At 32.1% G+C, this 14,521-nt stretch overlaps 1 protein-coding gene across 2 annotated transcripts in view; it reads right to left on the bottom strand.

Moving 5' to 3' along the window:
* The window catches only part of MEMO1 (mediator of cell motility 1), a 106,534-nt gene that overhangs the window by 16,855 nt on the left and 75,158 nt on the right, over positions 1 to 14,521 (bottom strand). For both annotated transcript variants that reach the window (XM_074331862.1, XM_074331861.1), the window contains 2 exons: positions 14,007 to 14,149; positions 5,903 to 5,979 (listed from right to left, as the gene is read on the bottom strand). In XM_074331862.1, coding sequence (XP_074187963.1) covers positions 5,903 to 5,979; positions 14,007 to 14,149 — 220 coding nt within the window. The remainder of the gene's footprint in view (positions 1 to 5,902; positions 5,980 to 14,006; positions 14,150 to 14,521) is intronic.

Genomic DNA, 14,521 nt, shown 5'->3' on the forward strand with positions numbered 1-14,521 from the left:
ATTAGGATTCATGTTTTTAAGTAAGGATATACTTTTATGTTAGAGATGAGTACACAGGGAGGTAAAATGAGAAAAGGAAATATTCTGGTTTCTATAAGCGGTATCAAGAGAAAATCTTATAGTGAAAAAAAAACTTATGGAAAAAAAAAAAGTCACTCTAAAGACAGCAGTACTAAGAAGCAATGTACTATCTTAAAGATGATATGTAGCTATTTTAAATCACTATCGTAAAAAGATATCTTAAAGATAATGTTATAAAACTACTAAAGACTATTAAAGAAACTATTGGTTCAAGTGAAAGAAGAATGAGTAGACAAATATGAACAATTTCACTTTTAAAAGAGTAGGAAGAAGGAAAGAAAAGCCGTTGAAGTTCAAAGTAAACAAAGTGACTACGAATAAATGTAGAAGGAAAAGAAGTTATAAGGATGACTACAATGACATTTCCAGATTCTCTCTGCCAAATTCTAATTTGCCAATGTCCATATTGAAACACTGGTCTACATCAAAAGGGGCACAGAAAAAACAACATGTGATCATGTAATATATATAAAATATGCAAAAATATGGCTAATGTTTCAAGTATGTGATCTAAAAAGTTAACAAAAATCAATATCTTAAATTATGTTCTGCTTTGGTCACTGTAATTACTAAAATTGCAAAATACTAGTTACTAAAAGACATGGTCAGTAGTTGATAACATTATGACTTTCAGAATCTGTATGTCTTATAACTAGTTACATTTTTCCCCCAACTACAATATTTGAAAGATCTAGTTTGCTTTCCTATATATTTTTTCTTTCTTTATGTGTTTATTTTACATAATATTCAAATGCTAGAGATATAAACATTTTCTAATAAGAACAGCTATTTTTCTTTTGCTTTGGGAACTTAGAAATAATTTCATTTATTTTCTAGCTTTTTAATAACCACATTTAGTAATACTTTTATGTTAACAAAAAAAGGACCAAAACTTAATTAACGCACTCATTTTGAGCAGGTTAAATCTAAAATTTTATACTTAAAAATAATCTCTCTTCAGTCTATCAAATTTTCAAAACGTAAAATTATTATAATTCAGAATTGCTAACATTTTTGTAATGCACAGAGAACCATCGCTTTGTATTTGCTCTTAAAGGACTGCATATAGGAACTAAGATATTGGTTCTCAAATGAATGAAATTATTTATAACAGGAAATTACGCTTTAGAAAAGGAATATATAGAGGAATATTCACCATTTGATTACATAACTCAATTAAGAAAACACATTATATAAGTCTGACTAACAGTAAGTGTACATATATACATGTACGCATAAAAACATATATACATGAGTATACAGAGCTAACCATTCTTATTATTTTAATCCATTTATTCTAACTCCCAGAATTGACTTATAACTTGAATTAACAGCATGCTAATAAAAGAACAACACTTTGAGCCATTTGAAAATTCTATGTTTCAATAAATGGACCACAAAAAACAACTCCAAATGTTATTATCAAATATTAAAATCAAGTATATTAATATGAAGCAAATATTCAATATTTATTCAGAACTTGTATTCCAGATTATTAATTTTTAAAGTTATGTTCTGGTAACTTTGGATATCTACAGTAAAGTAAATCAATTGTAAATTTAGAACTCAACCTACAGCTCACTTGTTCTACTTATATTTTTAAACAAAAATTTTAGTTTCGAAGACTTAGAAGCTAGCAGAAAAGGCAACAATTTCAGGAGAAGTTATGAGAATTATGCTAATGGGTAAAGGTTACTCTTTTTGTTCTGCCTGAAAGTAAGAAACCAACGTCTAGCGAACTGCTCATATACATCAAGAGAGACAAATAAAGCTAGTAATCTTCATATAAACTAACAATCAACATAGAGTTAGTAGAAAGGCTAAAAGAATTGTTAAGTATGGATGTTTATATATAACACATATACAGAGCAACAAAGAATATTAAAGTATTTAAATGTGACCACAATTCTAAAGAGTTTCAAATGATGTTATCATGTTCACTCACTTTGGAGCACCAGGTAAGCCAATGCTTTTTGGGAAAACTGCGTGCTAAAAACACCACTGATTTACAAATTCTTACATTTGCAAAACTAAATGTTGTCTAATTAAAGTTCACAAATGATTTAAAAAGCTGACTAGAAAACAGGGGAGGGATGACGAATAGGGAATTTTGTTCTACTTCAACAGGTCAGAGGCTATAGTGACTGGCCGTTCACATTTACCTACAAAGCTCACTCAGAAATAACAATATTGGGACTCTTTTCATACGACTAAAAGGGGATCTCCCGGGGTAGGTATGGGCAAGCCAATTTTGAAGAAGTTCCACAAATTATTTCAGCTGTAAAAACAGGGTTGATGATTATTACAGCAGATAATCTCACCTCTGCCCTGGCTTTAATTACCATCTAACAATCTCTCCCTAAACTGTTGCCAATGCCCACTGTTACTACTCCTGCCCTGCTGTAGAACCTCTTCTCTACAACAGCCAGAGTAACCTTTAAAGTGAGGTAAATTATATCACTTTACTTCCTATTGCACTGACACAATTTCTTCCCTGAAATATAAAGCCCTACATTGTCTGATCCCTGCCTACCTCTTTAATCACGGCCTATACCATTCTTACCCTTATCTGTGATACTCCTGCTATACTGACCTTTGCTCTTCTAACACAGCTGCCTCTTTCCCATCTTAAAGTCTTTACACTGGCAGTTCCTTTGGTCTAGAATGCTCTTCCCTCTGCTCTTTACTTGCTGATCTTTACTTGGTTCGCTCTTTCATATCATTTATATCTCACCTTAATGTTCTTCCTCAGGGGAAGTCCTCCAATCAGCCTCAAATCACTTACTATCTCAAAACCTTTTTATTCTTTTCTGTATAGCACACATCACTATTAGAAACAAACTTACATACATCCTTACTTTTTTAAAATAAATGGACAAAAAACATCTCCCTCACCTAAGAATACAATTTCTGTTAGTTCAAGTCCGTTTGTTTACTGCCGTATCTCCACCAGTGCCTACCTAGGATTGTAAATGCACTCAAAAATAATTTGAGAGATGAAAATCCAAATGCCTACTTGACTGACATCTCTATTTAGCTGTCTTAAAGACAACAGCAAATAGAACATACCCCTAATAGGATTTATGATCTTCCTGCCTCCTAAGACATCTGGTCCTATCTTCTTGTGCTTCTGACCTAAGTGAATAGCAACACCCAACCAGCAGCATGTAAGCAGATATTTAGGAGCCATCCTCGATCCTTCCTTCCCCACCAAATATACTCCATCTCCGAGTCCTACTATAAATTTGTCTTTTAAATATACTGAATACATCCACTCTGCCCTCTCTTCCACCATCACCATCCACTGTCCAAATTACCATTTCTCACCTGATTACCCAACTAGTTTATTCATTTCTCCTCTGGCCTCCCTGCAACCCATTTGCTACACTGCAGCTATGGTCTATTCAAATACAATCTGATTTTATCACTTTCTTATTTAATATCCTTGAAACAGCCTGTTCTAGATTCTCTAGCTTCATTTCTCATCATTCCCCCATCTATTTATCCATCAATTTATTCAACAAAGTACTAAGAAGAAAAACAAAGTAGGATAAGGTCATGTAACAACCGTTCACCATAGGGACATGATGAAAAATTATGGGCAGATTTTTGGGTTGTCCCAATAACTAAAGATGCTATTGGGGGATTCAGTGGGTGGAGTCCAAGGATGATGACTGCAATACAGGACAGTGCTACACACAAAGAACTGTTCTCATCCCATGACACTTTTCCATGTTCATGTAGGTGAAAAACATGCTTGTAATTATATACATCCTAACTCCATTTTACATACAAATACAAAGAAGTTCTGCATGATTTTAATACACAGATTTCCCAGGAATGGAACAATCTCATAAAGTGAAGAAAGACTATACTTTGTTTAGTTTACAACTTTACTAAGAATTGATCACCATTTTGGAAAATCAAGACACCGAGCAATGCCACTTAGTAATGTGAATCATAAATATGCAATTTGCATTTGTAGCTGTTATGTTAATGATACTATGTGTGCATGCATCTAACTACCTCACTGTGTCTTCTAATAGAGTTGTACCTGGGCATTTACATTATTAAATATACATCAATTATTTTCCTTTTATTTCCTTCTCATATTATATTAGGGCATTCATTTAATTATGGATATACAAAGATTATATTCAATAATTCATTCATTTGAAAAATATTTATTAAGCACCTACTTATGTTCTAATCACTATTCTAAGCATTTTGGATACATCAGTGAACAAAACAAATATCCTGACTAACAAAACTGTAACACATATGTAAAATATGTAGTTTGTTAGAAGAAAAAGTAGTAGAAGGTAAAGTGTATTGGGAAATGCTGAAAGGGCGCAGTGTGTAAGATGCAAAATCTAATGGTGTGTTCAGTAGGCCTTATTGGGAAGGTGAACGGTGAGCAAAGCCATCAGGTAGGTGAGACAGTCAAGAGCAAAAAGGGCAAAAGCCTTATGCTAAGCACATATATGGCATTATTGAGGAACCGTATGGAAATCAATGTGTCCACACTATCCTCAATATTTCTTACATCTCTATATTGTAATAACTTCATTCTAAGGCTGTTCGAAAACTAGACTATAAGTTCTATGAAATCAGAAACCATGTTTTCTCTTCTTGATATTGTCAATACTTCACATGGTATCAGACACACAGTAGATATCCATTAACCATTTGCTATATGAAGGAAGTAAGTGATGAAAGAAACAGAAAACTGTTCTTAGGTAACTGGTAACTAAATCTCAGAACAGTAAGAAGCAGAAGTGAGAAAATAATTAAACGACAACATCATAAATCCAAAAGAAAATCGAGTAAATTAAAATCCAGACAAAATCCCAAAGGTAAAAGTATCAAGCCATAATTAGATTTAAAGTAAAAAGATAAATTTAAATTCTCCTAACTAAATTTGCATTCATTCTATTTGGCTTTTAATAAAATATATCATGTGATATAATCTACCTATAGTTTCAGACCCAGATTCCTTACTAAAATGTTTTAACTACTATGGTCTAAATGTTCCTGTACTAAAACATGCATTAAGCTTTTCGCACAGTGGTAAAGTTGATTTTAACAGATCACAGACTTAAAGGTTGACAGACTTTAAAGACAAGTTAGAGACCATCTACTATAAGTCTCTCATCTTACAGATGACAAATCGAGGACTAGAAAATTGAAATGATCTGTCAAAGGTCAGAGCAAGTTAGTGATATATCTGCTAGGTTTAATATTCTATTTATGAGTAGATACCAAAATGATTTATATTACTTTTTAAATATTAAAAGAACTACTATGACTACCATACTACTTCAGGGAAAAGGACAGGATCAATGTCTACTGTATTCCTGGGCAAGACAAGAATAAAATCATATTTTAAAATTCCATATTTAAAACAACAAATTGAAATTCCATTTAAGAAAAATCTAAATGGCCAAAAATAGAATTAAATAATAAAAACTAAAAATTTGTTCTAGTTGTTTCTGCTTAACAGTAAGTAATGGCATTAGTATCCTGTTGTCCCTAAAAATAACACACTCCCCCAAATAGTATCTAAAAGCTGTCTCTAACTATTAAGTAGTCTCATTAATCAAATAAAATTAAGATGAAGGAAATGTCTACTAATAGAACCGGGATTATTTTTATAATCAATACTCATATGACTACAAACGATATTTTGTACATTTAGTTGAAGAGGAGGGAAAGAATTATTAGTCCATTGTATATTTCAACATATTAAGTCTTGAATCACTAATCTGAAATTAAAGGAAAAAACCTTAGAGCATTAAAACCCCACACCTGAAAGACTTACCATTTTATCTAGATGTTCAATGGATCTATAAATCTCCCCCTGGGATTCATCATAGTAACTGTAACGGAACCTTTGACCTTGAAACAAATATCATGTACAAAATAAAATAGGGAAAAATTAGAAGCTAAAAAGAAAGCAAGCGCTTACCAAATAATTTCAGTTCTCATGGAAGGCAAGACACAGCTTAAGCCTCTGAGAGAATCATTCCCAAGAGCCCTTATACATAAAAATAAAAGGCATATTTGGGAAGGTAATAAGAAATGATATGTCACCAGTGCTTTATGATGTTAAAAACTATTTCAAATTGTAAAACCTTAAAGTCACGAGCAATACAAGACTAAGGAAACAAAACAGCTTAAAAGTTAGAAGCATTGTTAAACATATTATATCAGTCTATAATGGAGAGTAAACCCAGAGAATATGATGTAAGAATATTTGGTTTAAGGAAACTGTCTCAATGTTACAAATCAATGAAAGCTTAGCTTTTGTTGCACAAATGCAAAGATTTGATCTCTATTACAGAAAAAAATGTATAGATCAGAGATACATGTGGCTTCTGTGATTTCTACGACCTCAAAAAATATTATCTCATCTTTGCAAAACTTTCTGCTTGGAAAAGGATCAATACAAGTGCCTTAAAATAAGATTCACAAAAGATAAATAGTCCTACTGTGACAATAAACTCTCAATAAGGATACAAGCACAGAACATTCAATGTTTAACTGTTCTCCAAAGAACAGAGAGGGTAAAATGGAAGAAGCTCAAAAAGAAGACAGAAAACAAAAGACTCAGGAAATAAATTTTGCTTCCTACTATAGTCATAGGAAAGCCAACAGTTAAACATATTCATAACTCATTGTGGATTGTAATTGAATTGCTTATGCTGCATTTCATGTACATCTAAACTTTTCTTTCAGCAATGCCTTTATTTCCAAGAATTCACTACTTTTACATTTCCTTATTTTAAAAAATTCACCAAAATGCTTTCCTAAAGGCATTATAGTACAACAATCACATATGCACATACTATATGTCTTGTGGTTCATATATAGTTCACATATCCAATTATTACCCTCACACCTGAGATGGGTTTCTTTGACTGGATAATCATGATTTTTAAGTTTTCTGTTTATCTTACTAAAAAATATCACCTTCTAAATAAGAAGCGGTGCAAAATTATAAAACTCTTTTGATGTCTGTTTGGAAAAGCCACACATCACAGTTCTTAACACTTCATTTACTTGTTCATGATGATCATCTTTGATGGCCACCCTACTACAATACTCATTTCCTTAACTGTCATATTTTAACTTTCACATACACTAATACATACAATTACTCAATGTGACAGTTCTTATTTCCCCCCCAAGAACCATTATTAAATCAATATTGCAACATACAATTCATGATATCCTAGAATCAAGTAATAGAGTTCTGAGACAATTATCTGCCTTCTTAATATAAAAACCTTTTTTGGTAAACATTGAGATCCATTACAGTCCTTGCAGTAAAAAAATTCTTAAACAGTGACAATTCATCTCTCAGTGCTCTTATATTAAATAATTTATCAGACATTTCTTTCAAAATTTAGGGTTAGGTATAGATTTGTTTGTCTTTAAAGAATTTATGTACTTACTCCTACCTAATAATGAGAACAATATAACTGACCCCAGTTTTCCTATTTTCGAGATGACTATCAGAAGGCTCAAAGCCAAATCTAAAGTCTGTCACAATAATTTATTGATTCAAATCATTGGTATTAAATTTCTACTTCAATTTCACAGTTCTTTTGATAAAAGCTGCCCAAAAACTTTGAATGAACAATTAAATGAATAATCTCAGACAAAAAAATTCTGACTCAATGTCAACATAATAAGAAATCAAGATAAATATTCTTTAAATATTCTTCTTTAAACATTCTTCAGATATATATGAATACATTCTGTTTTTCTTCCTTTGGGAGATAACTGTTTTAGCTGTCAATAATCTCTGTGACTAGGATATAACTGTCTTTTCTGAAGACTGCTACTCTCAGGAGCAGAGAAAAATGTATGTACTTTGTGACTGCCATTTGTTACTCAAAAGTTATTTTTGCTTACTTCCAAGTTCAGAGCTGCTGTTTCAAATAACTGCCTCAATTGTTAAATAAAAAGTGTAACTGTATTTTAAAATGCTGTCATGTTCATAAGGATCATTTTCAATATAAGTTTCACTGAAAAACTACTTCTGAAGAGTATATAGAATGTCTGAAACTTTAAATACTAAATAGACGTGATTTAACAAGATAAAATGCAAAGAAAGTCAACGAGCCAATGCTTAATATTTTGCTATCTATTTTTTGCTACTCTCTAGTAGCCACTTTGCATTTAGTAGCTAAGGAACTGAGTAGAAATATTTGATGAGCACTAAAGAATCTATCAGTTAAGCTAAATCTTACTGTGTACAGCAAACACTGAAAAAAATCTCACTTATAATAGCTCAAACTGTCTCACAATAATTTTTTTAATTGCACAAATATTTAAATTACCTGAGTAATTCATTCTGACCAATATAAATACAGAAAACACCTAATCTGAAAGAAATAACTGCCACCATCCTAGCTTATGTGTATGTATGTATGTATGTGTGTGCATACATGCACTTAAACACACACACAACTTTAGTTAAACACCACTTGAAATTTGAGCTCAAAATATCTTTTTTGTTTCTAATTACTAAAAAAAATAAGTTTTTCAAGCTTTTATTTAATAAGGAATAACACTATTATTGACACAATGTATGACAACACTAGCACGATACCCTGATCATAAATGCCCCTTTAAATATTTATTGTTGATTTAAAATGTTATGATTTCATGTACCGCATGAGCAGGTATGTTTTGTTTTACAATATTTCTAACATTCAAGAAAGCTTATGAACCTAAATTGAACAAATACAGTTGCTTATACACCTGGAGAACTAGACTTGTGTGTACTTTTGTAAGTATGAATAAAGCGTATCGCATAGTAAGAGAAAATTACTTACCTGAAACTTATCCTTTCAGAAGGTACACTGGGAAAATGGATTCTTTGAGCCCCTGTTTCAACTCCAAGTATGAGCTTTCTAGCTTTAAGAGCCACTGACACTGCCCCTAGGGACAGCACAAGCTTTGGAACTCCCCTAGTGAGTATGTCAGAAGTTTCTTCAGGTGCCTTCCCTCAGTTCTTTTCAAATTCAAAAGATGAGAGGAAAAATAACCCAAGAAAAAAAATCCTGTAAAGCAGAAACCTTACTCTTTGAGGGAAGGAGGGTAGCTCATTTGTGAATCCATTCCAGAGCACGCTTTCTGAGAAAAAGAAATACAGGTAAGTAATTTTCCCATCTCCAAAGGTGACTGGTGATTAATGAGTGGATTCACAGAGTGTGGAGAATAAGCTCCAGGGATGTCTTTTTAACACACAACAATCAACTAATGAGGACAAACATAACAATGAATGGTACAAGAACCAACACTACTTTTTAAGTACCTCAAAACAAAAAGTTAAAAAAATATGTTAAATACCTCAACATTAAGCTATACACTGGATTGTGGAAACAAACAATGAGCTTGGAAAGTTGATCTATAAAGCCCCCAAAAGACCAGTCAACAAGACAGACTTTCAGACATATGTCCAGTAAAAATTGTACTGTTAGACATTCACTTAATCACTTTATGTCTATATATTAAAATGTTTTCAAATACTTTAGAAACCTGACAACAACCTGTGAGATAGATTATTAGGCCATTCTGTATTAAGAACCTACACTGGGGACATTTATAACTGAAATCGCTATCAAAGAAAAAAATGAATTTCATAAAAGAAATATTATCTAAGTAGCATCAAATAAGGTAACATTTTTATAAGCAAAATATTATAGTCCTTTCATTCTGCAGTCTTAGTTATAATGTAAAAGTATTAGCCTTCTCTCAAACTTGCAAAAGATCAAAAACCTTAAATATGTGAAATCAGAAATGTACTAACAGTTGAGAAGAAAAATATCAAAGCTAGGATAAGACATATTTCAGGAATTAGCTAACTTATGCTCAAACCAATTTAAATATTTAGAAAATAGTCATACTCTCATACCCAAGAGACTAACAGCAGAAAGGAAGAAGAGTACGCATGAATAATCACTTGTTAATGTATATTAAACGAAAATGCTGAATAGCAAAAGATATATTAAAATATTTAGAGGAATACCACTTTTTATAGGTGGCATACTTATGAAAAAGAAATTATATAAAACTAGACAAAAGTTAAGTTTATAGATAAAAATCTAAAATTGCTGAAGTGACAGTAGCAAAACTTATTTATATTTTAACAAAATAATATAATTTATCACTAACAATTACCAAGTAAATTTATGGAAATTGATTTGTACTTAAAACCACCATAAAAGAAGAATTAAATAAAAGCATGAATCCACTTTTAAAGAATCAAGTTCTGTTAGATCCAGTTTCACTTAAAACTTCTTAAAAGTTAACTGAAAATTATGTTAATGAAAGCTGTTGATCTAAATTTGGAAATGTAAATTTCAGAGAGGTCAGGAAAACACAAATATTAACAGAAAATATGGAGAAGAGCAAAAATAAAACTTAGGGAAATAGAATGAAAATTCTACTATTTAGAAAAACTACAGACAAATTTCTCTTAGATGGAGCCATCCTATGGGATGTAGAACTTGGTAAGTATACAAAGTGTGAGGACAACATTACTTAACCATAGTAAAAAAAAACAAAACCAAATACTAGCAGCAAATGTCCTTTCACTTATGCCACTCTTCCTGATTATAACAGGAAGGATGAAAAGAGGTGGGATCATTATAAGTGTTACCAGGGAAACATCATCCTACTGGGCTAAGTAATGATAAAAGGCAGGAACTGAAATGTAGGGTTTGGGGGGTGGGGGGATGGCAAATTCAAATGAGGGGAAGGAAGAAGGGCATAATAGACTCTAGATTCCCAACCCTCCCTTAGCTTGCTTCATCCAAAAAGAAAACTTGGGAGTATTTCAGCCTTTATACTTTTTATCTCTGTAATATCTCTCTGAAATCTAAATAAAAAGTTAAATGGGATCTGCAAGATGAACATCTTTAAAGCAAAATACACTTAAAAGAAAAAAAGAAAGTCATCTGTATAATGGACATTGGCTAACAAATAAGGTCAACAAAACAAAATCCTTCCAACTACATATAGGTCTCCCATTATTTCTATCACTTAAGTTTCTCTATTTTTCACAGAAGCTGGACAATCTATAAAGAAAAGCAATGACTAGAAATGAAAAATGTCATCATTGCCAATACTATAATGTACTACTATTCAACAAAAACCAAAATAATTCCACTGTATATATCTGAGTAATTTGTCAATTATACCATAATCAGTCAAGTGATTTTTTTTCAAAAACCAGCTATTTAGAAATGTGGAATATGTTAAGAGCCTAACTCAATGAAACTTTTAAGGTCTCTGAATAGTTAAGGAATTGAATCCTTCCTATAAAATAGTTGAGAAGTCAGTGTTATCATTACTTCAGTATGGTAAAAACTGTATAGTATCTTTAAAAAAAAAAAAAAAGTAAGAAGAATAAGCCACTAAGTACTATCTTCATGAGAAAAAGCTAGATTTTGGAGATGGGCCTACAATATTCATTAATTTAGGAAACATGACTAATGCCACTAAAGCATGAATTTGAGAAAATCATGCTTAATTGCTAAGTAAAGAAAGTTTAATCCATAGGTAGCCAATGATTCATATTACTTCAATAGGCATGTAAAACAGAAAATAAATCTTACAAGAATAACAGTTACTATTATGACTGTAGAAAAAAGACTACCAATTTTGGAATAGTATCCATGCAACATTTTCAACTTACCACAAACCTCCATCAAATTTCCTAATAAGAATTATTACAGTGCTTTCTACAAGTACAAAGTAAGCACTTAATGAATATTGTTAGTGAGAATGACACTAAAAAAAAAATAGTTGAAAAAGTTCTATTACTTAACCATCAAATGTAAATATGTTTTAGTCTCTGGATAATTCCCATAGCTAACATTTATCAGCCTTTGGACATTTTGAGTTCTTTTTTGTAATTATCACCAGGAAATTCTACCTTACAATTTAAATACCAAAATTTTCATGAAATCAGAAGAGCAAATAACCTAAATAATTTTCTGAGAATGTAGGTAGAATGTAAAACAAAATTCATGTTTCTCTCTCAACATTGTACTTAAATATAGTAGTGAACAAGGGTTTGTTTACTTTAGAATTCATTAACGAGGTATACAGGATGACTACACAGAAAAAAGCAATAATATTAAGGTGTCCACTAACGTTTTATGTGGATTTATGTTGTGCTTGTACATGGTGCCAACCTAGAGGGAGAGCCTAGACTCTGAAGCACAGTATCAGGAGAATCAATTATTTAAATCATAGAGTGATTTAAAGTCATTCATAAGAGCCTTAAAAGTGAAGAGGGAGGGGGCAGCACATACTTCAAGAATTGTTCATTTCTAAAACATTATTACCAAGGAAGATTCACAACACTAAGAAAAATAGCCTTTTTTCAATGAGACACCTTAGTTTTTAAGATCAACTGTTACTAAACTTCAGAATTTCTAAGAAAAGAACTCTTTTTAAGCATCGACCTAGCCCTCAGATCTAAGTAATGTACTATATCCATAAAAAGTAATTTCTGCCAAAGGTAGCCAACTAACCAATAGAACTTGTTATTTAAGAACCCTGAGGGCCTGTTCAGAAGTTTGGCAAGGTAAGAGAGCTTCCTGCATACTCTAAACCAAGACTTTAAAGCTCAGAACCATTGACATTTTGGGCAAGACAATTCTTTGATGTGGGGGCTTTCCTGTGCATTATAGGATGTTTATTTAGCAGCTTCCCTGGACTCTATTCACTAGATGCCAATAGCATCCCTACCTCCCACCCGACCTCTGTTGCGATGATCAAAAATATCTCCAGGCTTTTTCAAATGCCCTCCTGGGAGGATAATCAGCCCCAGCTGAGAAATAAGTGCCTTCAACAAAAATATTTGTCTGTACCATTAGGGAAGATGGATCTCAGGGCCACTCAAGTTAGCACGACTTAAAAGAAGAAAATACCAGCCTAAATAGGTCAGATAAATGTTGAATCAATTCTGGCAATCAATGGGTAAGACATGAAAACCCAGGGCTCCCTTTATCTCACTGAGGATGTTTTTCTGGCCATTCTAGCATTTGTATCACAAAAATTATGGTTTTTGTGTCTTGTGTTTTTCTCTATAATCAAAGAAATAATTGAAGAATGAACAGATATTGGCATCCTTAAACCAATGAATACATGAACCTAAGAGATGTCCTAAAAAAAATATGAATCAGAAATGTTCTAGAACCATAAATGACAGTAAATTTTACCCAGAGAATTTGAGAAACAAAATTTACTAAGAGACATCCACCAATGCCTCACTTCCTTTGTGCTCTATTCACTGTGAAGCTTCCTTATTCTTTTAATTCACGATTACAGAAATCATTTAGGAGTCCCTATGAGCCTTATGAACCACTACCAACAAAGACTACAGTGCTAACAGCCAACATGTTACAATCTTTGAAGGGCAGCTCTAAATTGATGGCAACTATGGGCAAAAATTAAGTATCAAAGAAAAACAGGAAAAGAAAAAAGACTAATTACAAAACAGGAAATGTGGAAAAGGACTACTATAGCATACAGTGTGCTTCTATGTTCTAAAGAAGAGAATTTGTTTTATCCACCAAAAAAAACAACTTCAGGGAATCTACCACACAACTCTACCTGGAAATGGGGTTAAAGGATCTTAACTCCCACTAATGCAAGGGTGCCCTCACAGTGTGAATCCAATTATACCAGTCGCCTTTGGAAATGTATCCATAATCCACTATTATAATCTGATCCTTTTCAAATGGCCAAAAGACTTTTTTATTCATTTAATATTGCTGCTAAAAGTAAAACTTTCCAAGGAAAGTGATAAAGAACTGAAAATCAGAGCTTAGAATGAAAAGATACCTTTAACCACAGTATATAATATCTACCATGATATGTTAAAATCTAGAACTTACCCCAATGGCAGAAATCAGAAGAAACCACAAACAGATTACTAGGATCCGCTAGATATTTACTGAAGAGTTTTCCGAATTCCTGTTCTTTTGACTCACTCAGAGCTCCAACCAGTACAGGAATAATGGTAAACTCATCCTTATGGCTTAAAAAAAAAGAAAAAAAAAGTCACTTAAGAAGTATAAGAATAAAAGTAGTTTTCAATGTGTTTGCACTAAAAAGTGGAGCATTTATTAATAGTGGTAAGGATAATACACATGATGTTGAATTCTTGAAATCTATAAATAAATGTTTAAAGACCATTTAAAAATATGAGAGGTATAGAATATCAAAATATCTATTTAAGTTACAGAAATATACAATACTTCTTTAGGTAAACAAAGCTACTTTAATACCAGGTATAAATAATATCCTCAAAAATAAAAATAAGCCCATCAGACCATCACCAAGTCTTCTGAATTACCCACCAAAGCTACAATCATCTACCCAATCCTTCTGCAATTTTAAAAGAACATTA

The sequence above is a fragment of the Rhinolophus sinicus genome, linkage group LG05, assembly GCF_036562045.2.
Source record: "Rhinolophus sinicus isolate RSC01 linkage group LG05, ASM3656204v1, whole genome shotgun sequence".
NCBI lineage: Eukaryota > Metazoa > Chordata > Mammalia > Chiroptera > Rhinolophidae > Rhinolophus > Rhinolophus sinicus.